General features: G+C 41.1%; 1 protein-coding gene across 1 annotated transcript in view; it reads left to right on the top strand.

Moving 5' to 3' along the window:
• The first annotated feature begins 9,728 nt into the window (after positions 1-9,728).
• The window catches only part of whrnb (whirlin b), a 56,016-nt gene continuing 48,332 nt past the window's right edge, over positions 9,729-17,412 (top strand). The window contains 1 exon segment of the mRNA XM_076165124.1: positions 9,729-10,424. Within this exon segment, the coding sequence (XP_076021239.1) occupies positions 9,729-10,424 (696 nt within the window).

Raw genomic sequence — 17,412 nt, 5'->3', positions numbered from 1 at the left:
TGAGTCCCTGCTATACTGCTCAGTGCTACATTTGGCAGCCTCCATGGCAACCAAAAGTTGAAACCAGGTGGAAGGCAAGACCACTAATGGCTACTGGATGTGGCACCACAAAATCCCACACTTCAGGGAATTCCTGGTGTTGAGCAAAAAAACAATTGCTAGATGTCCTGAGGGTCCAATCAGCCTGAACCTCCACCCAATTGAGAAACTTTGGAAACATTTCTGGTCACTAGCCAACCCGCCACAGCCACAACATCTTTGCAGTGAGGAATTGACTGAACTGAGATATGCCAGACTTATTTGAGCCTAACATGAACACAGACTCATGGGATCAATAAATACTGACTAAACAACTTCACTTCTGAAAGCCATTATATTTTCTTTATATTTGTCATCAATTTTAGCGTGATGAACACAGAACTTTTGTTGAAAAGTTTCTGATGTAGGCAAGAACTGCTGGCAGTCAAAAGTCGCTTTAGAGGAGTGGAGACATTGGTTGGAGGGGGCTGACCAACCATTTCTTGTGTGGACCGACCACAAAAAAACAGAATATATTAGGAAAGCCAAAAGACTTAATTCACGTCAAGCTAGGTGGGCCAACAAGCCAGGGAGCGTGCTAGTCCAGCCAGCAGGAGTACCAACTTAGAGGACACAACGGTGAGTGATGTCCATATTACTGCCACATGCTCCCTCAGGGCTCTATTTTTTTGTACTTTGTATTACCGTGAACTTTAGTGATAATAGTGAAGCTGACTCGACTATACCGAGTTAATTTCAGACTCGCCAATGCTGTACTTCCATTCAAGTCTTTGCTGTATCAGGTGGTGGAGAGACAGCTATAAGACTGAAAACTGTAGCTCTCCTTGACCCTGATGTCTTACATGAGATCAGTAGGATGACAATCATTGAGGACGACACCGTCCAGGTCCAGCCTCTTGGCTGTGGGACATAGAGGCCATCATGTAGGCCATTAAGCTGTTCTCTAAAATTATACACCATCATGTCTCATCCAAGCAGGAGAAGAATGTCATGATGATGATGTAAAGCAGCTTCTGAGGTATGCATTTCTGTTTGATTGTTGGGAATGTCATTATATTTAATAAACATTGGGAATGCGTAATGCTGATTTGTCCACCCACTGACATGGTGAATCCATGCACCCTCCTAGTGGTTGCTTTCATAATCCCTTACGTACTTGTATGTGTATGGAATAACTACATCATTAATGTCAAACAAACTCTGTTCAACTGAACATATTTTAGAGTAAGACTTTCTGAGAAACCATTACCATTACCTCCATACATTTTGGAACTTATTTGAACAACAAAGGATGTTTTGCCTCGAGTCGGATCTTTCCAGTTAGATCTTGAATATGTGCATAAGAGTAAAAATGGTTAGAGAGTTAACCAAAGGAAAAAAAACAACTGAAGTTTAATTTACAAGGAGCATGAACCTTTGGTTTGACATGAGTGACAGAGTGTTGCTCACACTGCCCATGTTTTCAGTGCATGTGTCTTGTGATGAAGAGGACATTGTTTACTGGGCTCATGAGTCCTATTGTGTAGTTTTGTGATGGTCTCTGCCATTATGTTGGCTTTGTTTAAACAGGAAGTATAGTTTAGTGATAGATTTTCTGACAGTTCCCTCTGGAGGCGTTAACGACTCACTTTAATATATAACTAATCTCTCTCTCTAAAAATTGCTTTGTGTTTGGTCTAAGGTTGTATGTTCTGCACAACATTAGCACTGTAGTATAGTCCCATGTGGTCTGTAACTTGTGTCAGAAAATCATCAAAGTCTTAGCTTTTGCTCTCACTCCTTCTGTCGGTTATCTGAGCGAGCTGTTGGGTGGGCAGAACAGGTTGCAAATGCAACTAATCCATGACTCCATGATTTGTTTCCTCTGTGTGTGAGGAGGCTTTGGGGGTGACTTAACGCTCTCGGGATGCTGTGGGACAACATCCCGGGACACAATTTGTTGTTGAAAGACAACAACAAATACCTCAAGAATGCAGCAGGATGTGTCCACATGTTAAGTGTATAGTTTGATGATTCCTTTTACAGTTACTGCATTCACGGTTCACAGTAAACACAATCCGTGTGACAAAGAACGTGAGAAAAGAGCATGACCATTGCTGATGACAACCGATGTGCATTATCGTTAGTCTGGCGTTTCAACAAATTTTCATTGAACATGTTTGCAATTTAGTTATACATATTCAGAAACGTGCAACACAAATCCCAAAAAACTCACAATATATTTGTTGACTCCTCCACGACACTCTTTCATGTTGAGTCTTTAGGCACATTTGTCAAGGGCCCCTCTCCAACAATGTGGTGGTCTGATGTGTGTGAAAGTCAGAAAGGGGACAGGGGAGACGCAAACACCAAAGTCTTTGCACCATACTCAGACTTGATGCCTAAACCTGACAAGATCAAATGCATTTGGTTAAAAAAATGCCACGGATTAAGATAACATTATTACATAACACATACATAATGAAACTGTAGTTTTGAAGTTTGAAGACTTTTTTCTATCTGGCTGATTGGATAGTAGGCAGTAATCCCCCAGTTTCATTTACATTATGAAATTCACAAAAACGAAGATAATACCTTGACAAATATTTGCCATTCCCATATGTGGTTATACAAGGGTATACAAAACCTCTACATGCTCCATGATTTAGACAGTGAGCAATGCCAGGTCAAAAGAAATTCCAGTTGTCCGCTTCGTCTCTTCACAGTCTGCATCTGCATGTCCTGTGTACACATTCTGTTTTTCATTTTGTAATTACTATGCATTAGATTAAACACTATTGTTAATGATCTCTTGATGTACAGAGAGTGAGCTACATGAGCAGCTGCCCTGAGAAAACGCAGTGCCACCCCAGCAGCCTGAAAGAAGCATAGCATGCATGTACACAAACAGCAGTGCAATAAAGACACTTAATCTAACAATATGTACACATGTAAGGCAGACACGAACATAGCTTTTTTGTACTTTCAGGCTACCACCATGAGCCTCAAGTGTCAACAGTCACCAATTATATGCCTGTATATTCAGAGTCAGACTACAGCCATCTACGTGTCCCATATTCATGTTGAGCCCATACTGATCAGAAGTGAAGTGAAGTGGGTGTTGCAGTAGCCGTATTCAATTACAACTACAAGCAGAGATCAAGATCACCACATCAAGTGGGCGGGATTTTTCAGACAGCTTTACATGAAACAAACATTCTGAACAAACCAGACTTTCAACTGACAACTGACTTAAATGCAAAGGACAATAAAAAATGGTTTTGTATGATATGGGACCTTATAATATCTTCTTCTCTTTTTAATCTTTACGTTTGATAAAATGAACAATATGATATCATAAAGAGAGTGGATTAATGGTGTTTTAAGATAAGCTATTTCTGTGGTTCAGTCAAATAAGGGCATTTGTTACTTTGGTTTGTATAAAGTTCAGGATGAAAGTGTGTTCTGCATGATAACTGCAGCAATGATTAGACCGTGAGTGCTTTTATGTGCGTTGATAAGTGTGGAATTGTGTGTGCCAAGAGAATTGAACTGTGTGTTGTTTATTTATTACTGTCCTGAGATTCAGCCACAGCACGAATGCATTTCGTTGTTTTTTCATGTACAATGACAATAAAAAGCTATTCTATTCTATTCTTTAGATTTTTGATTACTTTGAGATATTAACGCAGACAGACAGACAGACAGACAGACAGACAAACAGACGGACAGACAGACAGACGGACAGACAGACAGACAGACAGACAGAAAATCCAATCCCACCAGATGTCTCGCCAATAAAGATAACTCTGTCCCTCTGCTCTCTTAACATGCAAACAAGCACTGATGTTTTGAGACAGAGAGAGTGCAGAAAAAATGCGGGCAAGCAATTGTATAAATACATTTGCAAGCCACCTAGTTCTGGCATCTTTTTTCAGGGGATATTCTGCCCTATTTTCGATGAGGACAACTAAAACAACAATGACAAAATATCAAGACACTTTAAGGGCCACTTGGGAACTTAATGTGTCCATATTGCCTCTGGAAGGGGCTCAGCTGTGTTCAATCTTGACAGAGGCTTTCTCTTAAAAGCAGCACGCTGGTTGCTGTCAGTCTTGGAACAAACAGAGTGAGATCATACTGCCACAAAGAAGACAACTATGGTGTCCTATAAATAGTTGTTTATAAATAGACTCAGGCTCCAGTTATGCCCCTCTTGAAGGTGTTTGCTAATGCAGCTTGATCAGCTTTTGGGGAACAGAATAAGAAGAAACTTTAATGGGTCAAATCATATGCAAATCTGAAATTTGTCTTGCGTGCCTTTCTGACACACACACACATACATTACAGAGGGGTCAACGCCGGGCAGCCATGATACAGCGCCTGTGGAGCAGGGCCCTAGAGGCAAACTGCCAATTTTCCAGCTGCTCGTCCACTTTCTTGGTCCATACAGGACTCTTACCGGCGATCCGGTTCCCAAGCTGAGTCCCAATGAACTGAGCTACTGCTGGAATAAGGTCCCACCAGAGTAAAACTTACTTCTGATTGTAACCTTAACTCTCAGCCATGATTTACATATACTTAGTTTTATTGTCCAGGCAGGGCCCCATTCTTTACGCTCTCTGATGTTCTGAGTGGATATTGGATTGATGTACAGTACTATTTCTAAATGTATACTTTAGCTTCTGCACAGACATTATGCTGCTTTGAGAGCTGTCATTCTGATGAACAGTTATACAGACATGTGCACGCAATTTTAATAGCTGAAATACTGAAAATCCATATGTACATGTTCAGCAAGCCTCAAGCATCAAAAAACGCTCATTCTAAATAGCTGGAAATACAGATTCCCCTTCCTCAGCCTCTGTCTCTCTGCCACTGTGTCTTCTCTTCTCTTTGAGCAGGCAAAACAAACTTGATAGTTGAATATACTGAAAGGCTTTATGATGTCTTAATATTTCAACTTTTGAGAAAGATTTCAAATTATAACATACCCCAAAATGTGCACTACTACAGGGCTAAATAATCTTAAATGTGGTCATGTTGTATTGATCACAACAATCTAACAATGCATAAACAAATAATAATACTTTACTTTTGAGTGACATTGGAGAGGTGCAGAAACTGTGAAGAAGAGGCAAAGTGTTTGGACTGCCTAATGAGAGACTCTTTGTCTTGTAGTGTCAGGGTTGAGTTAAGTACTGCTACATTGGAAGAGGAATATGCACAGCCAGGATTAACTAAGTAGTGCAACCTTAAAAATAGCTTTACACCCATTACACAATTCAGAAGTAAGGGAGTTGTACTGTACACTAGTTAATGTATATTACCCACAAATTCATAATACATGGAGCTCTGACACCCTGGTCTTCAAATCTGTCTTTACCTCTAAATCAGATGGAGAAGAGCAGCCTACGATGACTTCAGGACAATGCTGAGCTTAGCTCTTTACCAACTGCACACCCTGGTTCTGTCAATAACACAAAAGTGTTTTTCCTTAATATAATGTCAACCAAAAATATGTCCAAAAGCATAGTCTATTTTGGCCGCCTGGATTAACGTATTTCTGTCATTTATTAATGTGATGTAGTGCGACTCCAGTCATCACATCAGTTCTTTATTTCACATCATCTCTTGTCTGTCTCATCTTTATTTTGTCAAAGTAGCTCTCAGATGGTGTTTGTTGGATGGCCCGATTATGGTTATAATAATATAATAATAAATGGTTATACATATTCTCTTCTGCAGCTATAGCAAATGTGAATAGGTCACATTTACTGTACTGTAAATCACTATACCATGTTGTACTGTTTACTGTAAAGTGAAGATACTGTGTGCAAATAGACGCTTTACCTGTGCATACTGATTTCATTTCGCTGGTGACAGATTTGTTAAACTTCACAGCACCTAAAAACAAGTGATTGTCTTTTACACAAACAATGGGTAAGACTCAACATGTGCCAATCCCTTTGATAAGCTCAGAGTGGAGAGTAGCCAAAAAAACTGCGCTGTCTTATGTTTTATTAACATTTTCAAACAGAAATAGAAACTCAATGAGCCAATAAGCTGGCAGAGCTTGAGGTAATCATATCAACAAAGTATCCACTCTCTCAGCAGCTCCACATGATGTGTGAGCAAGAGAGCTCGGGTCCAACTGCTACTACCTAAACAAAGAGACAGTGATCAGTAAATGAGGGACACCTGTGCCTAATTCACCTGCCTCTGGTGCAACACCACCTGTCTCTCCTCAACAGATGGAACTATGAATCACCCACAACTTATAAAACTGCAGAGCCAGATACTAATGTGTGATCTGCAAGTTGGCTTCCTACATACAGTGGACCCATTGGAGGGGTGCAAGGTCTGAACAGAGTGTGAATTGGCGCCCCTGGGTGTCGACAGCCTATCAGATAGCCTGACACTCAATCTAAATGGTACTATAGTGTGATCTGTGAGCTTCTGGGTGATGTAAGGAATCGAGCGGTCGACTTCCCCTACCCTAGGACTGAGTCTTGTCTACCTGGGGCCAGAGCCCAAGTGATACCCCAGATACTGCAGCTCCTTTCATCCAACCTCACCCTTCTTCAGTTCGGCTATGAGCCCAGCCTGCCTGAAGGATTTAACATATATGGCCACCTGCTGAATGTGCTCCTTACACTTGCCACTACTGATGATGACATCATCCAAGTAGGCAGCCACATATGCCCCAAACAGCCTGAAGGAAAGCATGACAAATTGTTACAAACCCAATGAAATTGGCTATCTTTTCCTTCGACTTTGGACAAGTCAATCTGCCAGTGGCCGAAAAAGCCAGCTAGCTGTGTCATTGTCATTGATCTGAGGCACTTGAGGGTTGGCACCAAATGTTGACTTATCATTCACCTTGCAATAGTCCATGCAGAACCAGATAAGAACCACGGGGATGCACTGTTGGACCCTTCTGTCACTCCCATCTCCAGCATGGCTTCCAATCTTTCTGAATTATTATTTTTTTGTGTTCAGGCAAACAATAGGTCTGTGACCGTACTGTCACGTCTGGGCGAGTTAGCACATGGTGTTCTATGAGATTGGTGATCACTGACTGAGAACAAGTCTGCAAACTGCTGTTGCAACAAGGCTGCGCCTGATCTCTCTGCGTTTCAGAGATGGATCAGAGGGTGAGGCAGATTTGAAGGATTTTGGCCTCAGGTCCCAACTTATTTCTCTCATTCACAGTTCTCATATGTATATGTTATGTAATGATCATCAGAGACACAGGGACTGCCTCTCCTCCCCTGTCAGAGCACTCAAGCTCATACTCAGCCCACTCATTGTGTGGCCCTTGTCATTTGGCGAGCAGTATACAGCTGAATGATGGTTGCAACAAAAATACCTTTTCTCCTGCTGCAAATTGTCGCAACATGTCACTGCAATCACTGTAAATTCTCCTTTGACAAATTCTCATTCTCCTTTGTCTGGAATTTTGCTCTCTGGTCTAAGACGTATGGAGCCCATTTTCACATGGGCTTGGACCTTCTTCCCAGATTAACTTAACTAGGTCCAGCACCCCACTTTGTTTACAACCACACAGCAGAAAAAAACCTGTTAAGCCCTGGGAACCTCCCACACGGCAAACAATGCGAGGTCTAGCCTCCACGGTACAACTGCAACACCTGGCTGAAAATGCTGGGAACTATAAATATAATAATATAAAAAAAATAACCTGACCACACCACTCCTCCTCCTTTGCTGTCTTTTTCAGCATGCATTGATTCACACTGCCGTCATGATCTAATCTTCTTTGTGTTTTACAACTGAGGAAGAGAAAAGGAAATGTGCAAGCTACAGAGAAAGGCCAGCAAACAGGGGGATGACACATTCATTTCCGCCCAGTATGACTTCACTGCTCTTTTGCCAGTTTTAGAAGTTAGTTATGAGCTGTCAAAATAAATTGAATGGTCCTCTTAAAATTTCTGAATGACAAAAAGAGATGAACTGGACTTTTGCATTCAACAGTCTATCAAGTTGCTTGTTACTGGTCAGTGAGATGGAATGAGGATATTGTGACACCTAGAGGACAAAGTCAGTCCAGGCAGCTACAGAGGTTTCAGTCAAAGAGCCCTTGTGATCTTTCTAAAATGGCCCTAATTCAGAAATACTTCTTCTGTATAACATTGCTCATATAATATTGATAATTGCTACTTGATGATTGATTTTGGAGTTTCAGGGCAGTAATGACATAATTGAGTGGTTAAGCTGAGGGCGCTTCATACTCCTTTAGATTCAAGTGGAAGTAGAAAAAGCAGAGAGACGCATCTGTCAGGGAACAGACTGGCATCTTCGTTCATCAGAATCAGAATCAGAATCAGAATCAGAATAGCTTTATTCGCCAATTAAGTTTACACTTAAAAGGAATTTGCTCTGGTCCTTGGTGCGTACATATAACATATAAAAAGACAACAAAAAACAACATAAAAACAACATATAAAAACAAGTCCCCCAATGGCACTTTCACACACTGTTGGTTTGTTCCAATCTAAGTATATGTAGCATGTTTCACTTTACTATATTTAAAAGTTGGTGACAGACATATTTTTTTTTATACAAACAATGATTATGAAACATACAAAAGAGTGGGACATTGTAGACGATAATGATCAGTAAAGCTATCTTTGTTTCTTTATTATCATGTAACATACTGGGTGAGAGTCATGGAGAGCAGCTGGGTGTAAAGGGTGCCTGCTTCTCTCCAGGAGCAACATGGGTGCACACAAGCGTAAGTTGTGATTAAGGAGAAACAAATGACAAATGAAAGAACACATACTAAATTATTTGACATATTATGAAGTTGTCAAAATAAAAGTTTGTCGTCCCAAGCAGGGATTTGCTCGTTCTATATCGGAGGGAACATGTTTGTGCATTGACATCTCTGTGGTTTGATAGGTTTATGTGTTGGTAGCACTTTGTGAGCTATTCCTGCTTTCACTCAACTGTGCATGACATCAGCTAATGACTTGCTAAAAATAATCATTTAAATAAGTGTAGGCAGTGTTGTCAGTTTCTAAGCAACACAGGAAATCTCTCTCTCTCTCTCTCTCTCTCTCTCTCTCTCTCTCTCTCTCTCTCTCTCTCTCTCTCTCTCTCTCTCGCTCTCTCTATCGCGCACACACACACACACACACACACACACACACACACACACACACACACACACACACACACACACACACACACACACACCTGCGTCATTTCCTACAGAGAGGGTCTGAGAGCATCCAGCGCACTGTGCGAGCTGCTCACAGGCGGAGCTCCGCTGTGGACCCTCACACACTCTGGAGTTTTACGTTTGCCAATTAACACACAGAGGGTCGCGATGTATTTGGAGCCACCTGACTGTCCCAAAGATGTCTTGGAATTTCCTCTGGCGGGCACCAAGCAGAACCTATTTAAATTGCTGAGGATCGTCCCTCCAAAGAGGTAAATGCTGCAGTCCAGAATCTGAGCCGGGTAAAGGAAAATAACTTATGTGATCTTCTCAGTTCCAACAGAAGCCGGACACATCACCGGCATTAAGCGGGTAGGACACCGGTCACCTGTTGAAATTGCTCGGTGCGCAGTGGAGATTTCCATTCTCTAATATTAGGAGGTATCGAGTTTGAAACCCGATTGTACCCGATGCCCGAGCCGCCCTCCTACCTGTATGATGCGCTGATTCTCAATTATGCTGTAGGATGAGCGGTGATCTGGAGCGCGTTTCGCACAACTCATCGGTGAACTCGGCTGGGTCGGACAGTCGTGCGCTTTCGGCAAACGTCCGAAGGCTCCATAACGCTCTCAACCTGCTGCTCAGCGACTTGGAGAGAGAACAGTTCATTCATTGCCTCAATGTTTACCACGCTAAGCGCAACGTCTTCGACTTGGTCCAAACTCTCAAAGTGATCCTCAACACCGCCAACAAACGCCAACTTCTCCCCATGTTGCGCCTGGTCATCCCGCGCTCCGATCAGCTGCTGTTTGATCAGTACACCTCCGAGGGACTCTATCTGAAGTCCGAGCCGCTGCCCAGCAATGGCAGCGCGGATGTTTGTGAAGACGAGGGCGATGCAGCTCTACAGACATATATCAGCTCCATCCCCGGGCAGTTCCCGGGCTCGGGCTGTGCGGGGGATTTCAGCAGCGCTCAGATGGTTCCGCCGTTCATTGAAGGCCTCTTTGGAGAGGTGCGCAAAGTCACCTTAACTCGCACCAAGAGCCACGAGGGTCTGGGCTTCAGCATCCGCGGGGGTTCGGAGCACGGGGTTGGGATCTACGTGTCCCTGGTGGAGCCCGGCACATCGGCCGAGACAGAGGGACTGAGGGTCGGAGACCAGATCGTGACTGTGAACGACATGATGTTTGATAATGTCACTCACATAGAAGCAGTCAAGGTAATGTATGTGTGTGGCAGCAGTGGTGATAATAGCAACACTGTATGGTCACATTTTACACATTGTGTGCATTCAAGAGATGCAAACGGGGCTGTCTTCATGCATGTTGATCGACTGGTGCTCTACACTGCTGCATGGCCTAAAAATCAGCAGGGGATTGTGAAAGTGCTTCTGCTCTGTTGGCCCTCAGGTACTTTTGGAAGTCACCCCAGCAGGCAAAGCCACTTACTTTTTAATAAATCTACTGAATTTCACTGTGGCTTGGTGTTCTGAAGCCGCTGGCACAATGACCCAAGATAAACTCAACTCTCGGATAGAATAAATGTCCTGTTCCCAACTTTAAGAAGAGAACATTGAGTTGCGCACACCAGGTTTTATAAGTGTCATGTGACAGACCCCCAGATAGACACATTAAGGTTGATGGTGAAAGCCCCCAAAGGACACATACAGTCTTTCTGCAGGATTTGTTTCTGAAAATAACTGAAACAGTGTGAGTATAGGGGGTGATTAATGCCACAGAGGGAAGGTAATGCAAATGTAAGGTATAGGTTGTTTATTTCTTTAGTTATATATGTAATATTTATAGTCACAAACATTTAATTTCTAACTGTCTTTTTCAAAAGGTATGGCAAAACATAGTTATTTATGAAATGATAAATACAGTTTAATTAGGACTGTCATAGATTGGACCTGTACAAACTCACTACTGAAATGATGTGTCTGAGTTGGCTTAGTTGAAAAGCCTTAAACAATGTTGTTGGCACGCATGTTGGCACTGCATGATAAATCATTCGAAGGGAGTTGTGCAGACTTAAACTGTCAGTTTAGCTTTTACTGTATTTATCACCCCATCTATACGAGATGTTTAAGGATAACATGCTCTGGCTATTTCTATTTTTTTTTGTCTAATAACTTACCTGTTATTAGACAAAAAAAATAGAAATAGCCAGACACATTTACATTTGTTTATGTTAGCTTGTTGTGTGTTGCCATCAGCCAATTTTAGTGATAAAGTATTGGAAATTAAAAGTAGCATCCCATATAGATCAATATCAGGATTATTCACATTGGATGATACAGTTACAGACACTACAGATATTTGTGTTGTGTGAAAAGTTTTGTGTGTTCTGTCACTGTATGATCAAAGATTTTTCTTTCTTCCTCTCACCAAATAAAATAGGCTGTAAAACAATTTAATAAAAAGCACCAGAGACAGTGTGCCACTGTTTTTTTTATAGCAAATATGGGACAGTTGGTGTTTCTCTGTTGTTTTGGTAGTCAAATATTACCGATGTCACACTACAGTATGTGACAGATATTGGCTGAGAGATTTGATTTGAAGATGGAAACAGAAATGAGGGAGACAGAGAACAGATTATTAACTATCATGTTTCTCAAAAGTCCATATTGATCTGAAACACCAAGTAACTTTGATTCTTCAATGTGGTGCAATAGGAATATCATGTAAAAATGGAGAAGGAATGTGGGAGGCCAAGATACTTAAAATAACTCATAGAATATACGTGGCAAAGGTCAAAGTCAGCAAAATAAATGTGTTCCTCCTTTATTGTCATTGACAGTAATGATTATTTACAGTATGTATTTGCAGTGTCTATTTGAGAAACTTTTATATGACCTTGCAATCCTCTCTCCCCAAGTAAGACTCTACCTACAGCAATTTCCAAACAGAAACAACACTTTCTCTGGATTCTGGCCTTGGGGGGCATCTTATTTAAGAGCAAATAATGAGGCTTTTCACCTGCCAATACAAGGCTTTATTTAATCATCCCAGCATAGGGAAAATAAGCAGAACAGCTCCTTCTTCATGACTGTGTGTCCGAATTTGTCTTGTTCATCCCATCCTACATATAGGTAATCTTGGATATTTGTGGTATATAGAAGGAGTCGCTGTTTTGCTATGCTGTCAAGCAGTGAAAGCTCTAAAGTAGCAGTCAGACAGGTCAAGGTTTTCACTTGATTTGAAGGGCAGACAGGATAACACCGCTAGAATGTTGTTCTTGATGCACATTATGCTCGTCAATTAACCCTCAATGCCAATTTTCCAGGGTCATATTGTTCCGTTTCCCTTTCTGTTTTAATATGTGACAATGGTGTTTAGCATTGTTACTATCAAACGAATACATGTTTACTGCTGATCCATAATTATAGCTGTCTTGGGAAGGAAGTGTGCTGTTCCATTATTAGACTCTATCAATATTCAGCAGCATGTGGACACAGGCGCTCACCTTGTCACTGGTCCGCATCCTCTGTCTCATCAAAACAGTAATAATTCATTGCAGCTTTTAATGAAGCTGGTAACATTTAGGGCAAGATGCATGAACACTTATCCCTCTCATCTGAAGTGTGGCTTCAAAGTGGAACTGTCTACCATCAGTGTAGTTGACGCACAGGAAGGTATTTGATGAAGCTTTACTGCAAAATTATTCTTACCATTATCCAACAACAGTATTTGACCTGAATACAGTAATAACTCGTTTATGAAGAAAGAAAGAAAGAAAGAAAGAAAGAAAGAAAGAAAGAAAGAAAGAAAGAAAGAAATGATTGCTGGTGGCAGAGCGGTTGAAGCTTGTATTATGTAAAAGCTACATTTCAGCTCTATCCTAAAATTTCATGTCTCTCAACTGTTTCACCTATAAGAATTCTTATGCCACAAACACTTCCTCATTAGAGCTGTTTCAAGTCATTTTACAACTCCATTTAAAGATTTCTGACATGATGTACATATATTCTGTGTTAGTTTGGTTATGCAAGTAACTCCAATTATTAGAATAATTATTGAAGCCATGCATTCACAGCAAATACAAAAACCTCTGAGTACGTACACAACACTGCTCAAATAGAAACTGTGTGCGCGAGTATGTGTATAAGTAAAGTGTAGTCCTGCCTTAAATAAGGCACTGGTTGTTGATAATTGGCAATGTTCAATGATCATTCTGAGCCCTTCCGTAAAAAGGGGTAGGATTTGCAGCGCAGGCTTATTATGAAACTCCTGGAAATCAGGGTGATATAGGGGGCTAGGGACTGGTGATGCAACACTGGCTGGTGCAAAGAAGTGGCTGGCAACACCATGGGGGTATGTCATAAAACACAGCACCAGATTCATCATGTCCATAAGGTCCATTTACATCTTGTGTTAATGTCAAAGAAGAATCAGACCAGGTGTAGGATATGATTAATCCAACTGGGATTACATATATTAGAGCTGACAGAACAGGAGCTGTTATAAATTCTTCTTTGCCATAATCTGATGAGGGTGAGAAATTAATCTTTTCTGTGATCATATTGTGTACTGCCCTCTACTCACAAGTTACACCCACGTGGGATATTATTGTTGGCAGGATACCCCTGGTTGCCATTCAGTCAGGAGGAAGTTCATCATCTACGTAGGTGCTTGCTGTGCTGACAACCCACGGCTCAAGAACAAACAGACCTACGAACATGTTGCTATTTATACACAATCAGGCAAGACAGTTGAGATTTTTATCCGTAACCCTTTCATAAAGCCACAGTCACTATAAAGCCAGGTTCACAGATAGTGACATCAGAAGCATTCTAAGAATTCTACTTCATGTGGCAGAAGTTTATAGAGCCTGTATTTGATGCGCTCCTTCAAGGAAATCAGGAACACAGAGCAGCAGAGGAAAGCAGCTCTGACATGCTTGAATCAGTATAAATGTCACTTACATGTTAATAGTAGTAGGAGTAAATATACCGGATTAAGGGATCAATTCATTGTTTAACCATTTCCCTGTCTACTACCTGCTCTTATTTTGGCAGTATGAATCCTCACTGGTGTGAACACCATGTAACATCAGCACCCTGTTCAGTTTTTTTTTTTAACTCTGCCAAGATTCTCCACCACTGATTCAGTGGTCATGTTTGGATGAAGTAATGCCACATTCTAATACAACAATGCAATTCAACTCAACTTTATTTATATAGCGCCAACTCACAACAAACATTATCTCGAGGCACTTTACACACAGAGCATTTAAGAAGCCCAACTTTCCCCCATGAGCAAGCACTTGGCAACAGCGGCGAGGAAAACCTCCCCTTAAACAGGAAGAAACCTCAGGCAGAACCGGGCTCTAGGTGGGCGGCCATCAGCCTTGACCGGTTGAGAGACACACACAGAGAGGCACAGCAACAACAATTGTAGTACTAATGTAAATATGACAAATGATATTAATACTCATAGCAGGACAGGGTCTTCATCTCTACAGGTGTTGTGGCAATTTCAGGAGTACCACGGTGTTGAGCAGAGGCCAGTCAGAGTTTGTCAGAGTAAGCAAAGTTTATTCACATTTGCAAATGGAGGAGAAATACGTGTGCACAGGATGCCCATCTAGCTCTCCACGGCCCACAAAGAGAAAAACATGGTTTTATATATCAGTTAGGCCCACAACCTTTATGTCCATATAAGGTCAAAACAACACTGTTACTGGGCAAATTGTGACTGTATGACCTTTAGGCTAAAACTGGACACCAAAACCAGATACAACCGGTTTTCTAAAACCAAACAAAGGCCAGCATAAGATACACATTCTACAAAATATAAACATATACTAATACAGAGTAATACATAATAATACACAGTGAGAGTACAAAATTGTCATTACACAGGCTTCCACAGCAACCTGTGAGACGAGATAACACGGAAAAACTCTGGGAAAGAAGTAGAGTTAGTTATTGAAATGCGGTGGTAATGTAATGACATGGATATACACAGACAGAGAGGGGAGGAGTAGAGAGGAGCTCAGTGCATCATGAGTAGTCCCCTAGCAGTCTTGGTCTATAGCTGCATAACTAGGGGCTGATCCAAGGCAAGCCTGGCTAGCCCTTACTGTAAGCTTTATCAAAAAGGAAAGTTTTAAGCCTACTCTCAAATGTAGAGAGGGTGTCTGCTTTCCTATAAATCCTGTAATGTATGATGGAGCCGGAAATTTAGAACTTTGAAAGTGATCAAAGTAATTGTATGTGATTGTACAAAAGTGACATTTGTTTAACTTTCATACAAATATGTATGAGTAGCTTTTATTTATCATTGTAGTTTAATACGATTAATGATGGCCTTTCCTTACTAATAAAAGATTCTCGCATGCTCAAATGCCGAACTCTATGTAGCATCAGCACATAATACTGACTATTGGCAGCCGCTTAGTCCACAGAAACACATCTGTGCATTCGTACAGTGAGTGTACTGTAGTGAGTGAGTCTGCTGCTTGCCTCTGTGTTAATCTTGCCATGGTCAGCCTGGCCACGGATCTGTCTGAGGTGTTACCAGTCTGTCAGTCTCACCATATGCTCTGCTTCACTTTGTCAAAAGCCTTCACTCTGACATGGCACACTGGAATACCATATATAGTAACACATATTAAATTTGGAAATTATCATCAGAGAAACAGGTATGAAGTCAGCCTTCAGACACCAACCTAAATAGGGAAAGATACTGGAAATGAGATACTTTGGTTTGTGATTTTGCTCTGCAGAGAGATCGATCCATTTCTATCAAGTGCTTTGTGGAGTTATGATGCTCAGAGGCTTGTTGTGTAGTAAATGAATGCAAAACAATAGTGAACAAGTTAGAGCAGGGGTGGGCACACTTTTTACCTGTTTCTCCCTGCAGAAAAAAATTGTGAAACACTGGATTATTCAATGTAGGGAAATTACATCCAGCTCAAAGATTTCCTCTTTTCACCTTATCCTGGATCCGTTTAAGCAGGCCGGTATTTTTTCATGTCATGATGGAATTTCTTTACCAGTATTTTACATTTACCCACTAATGTTGTAGTGATCTCAAATGATATTATTTTAACTCCACATTGCATTGCATTGTTTGTGTGTTTGCTTGTGTGAGCTATTTTGATAAATAGTAACAGAGGAAGTTGTAATACCTAAAAAAATTGGCTTTGCTGGATAGAAGTAACACCCCTAATTCATTGAATACTAAATCGTGTCTGTAATGTGCTGAACTTAGATGGGAGTCGGTGATGTAAACCCACATACAATGTGATGTTCTTTTGTGTCTGTTGCTCAAACACGTCATTTATTATTGACTAAGAATAGGCTATAGCGCAGGTTTCTGGGACTTGAGAGTAATCAGAGCAGTATTGATAGCCTGCAGTGCGCTCCAGTTGTTTAACAAAAAAACAGAATTCCAGCCACTCTTTTCTCTTGTCAACATGCCTGTGGTGACAATGAGCATTTGTTTTTCAAATTGATAGCATATACACTGCCAAAAGTGGACATACATCTATCCTGAATTTTGCAGACAATATGACATTTTACTTTATATCTGATTTTGGCCCAAAGTGTACAGCTTCAGCCTCTCATGTAATATAGATTTGGAGTTTTTTAATCTTTTGCACCTGTGCGAAGACGTCAGAACTAATCTATAAAAACCGTCAAATGAAAAACAATCCAAAAATGCAGCTTGCCCTCAATGTGCTCCATGCTGAATAAAGAATATGGAATTATTTTAGTAGGTGAAGTTGTCCTTTTACAGTTAATTAGAAAAGGCCAGTGTGGTCTGACCGATTGGTATTAGAGGAATACTGCCTGTCTGTTCTGCTGACTCCCTATGCTGCTTTCACTATCAAAACACTAATGTTAGTTGCTGCCATTGTCAAGTGTCCTTGAACACAGCTCTCCATTTTTCAGAGTGCATATTCTAGATAACAGGCCTCAGTGTGTGGGAGAAGCCCATAGGAATCATCTCCCTGATGTGGAGAAGCAGCCTGACATGAAATGCTACAGGGGATCATAGAGCAGCTGTCACACTATGTGTGTGGGATATACATCTGTGTGTATATGCATTTGATTGCTGATGTGTTTGTTGTCAGTATTTGGCAGTGTGTGTTAAATAATATGTAAATATGTACAGTATGTGTAGCATTTGTGTCAATCTTGCATATTTCTTTCTCTCTTTCTCTCTCTTTCTCTCTCTCTCGCTCTCTCTCGCTCTCTC

Source organism: Genypterus blacodes, unplaced genomic scaffold (assembly GCF_046128005.1).
Source record: "Genypterus blacodes isolate CSIRO-AG114 ecotype Tasmania unplaced genomic scaffold, CSIRO-AGI_Gbla_v1 ptg000141l_1, whole genome shotgun sequence".
NCBI lineage: Eukaryota > Metazoa > Chordata > Actinopteri > Ophidiiformes > Ophidiidae > Genypterus > Genypterus blacodes.
This window is presented reverse-complemented; position numbering and strand designations above follow the sequence as displayed.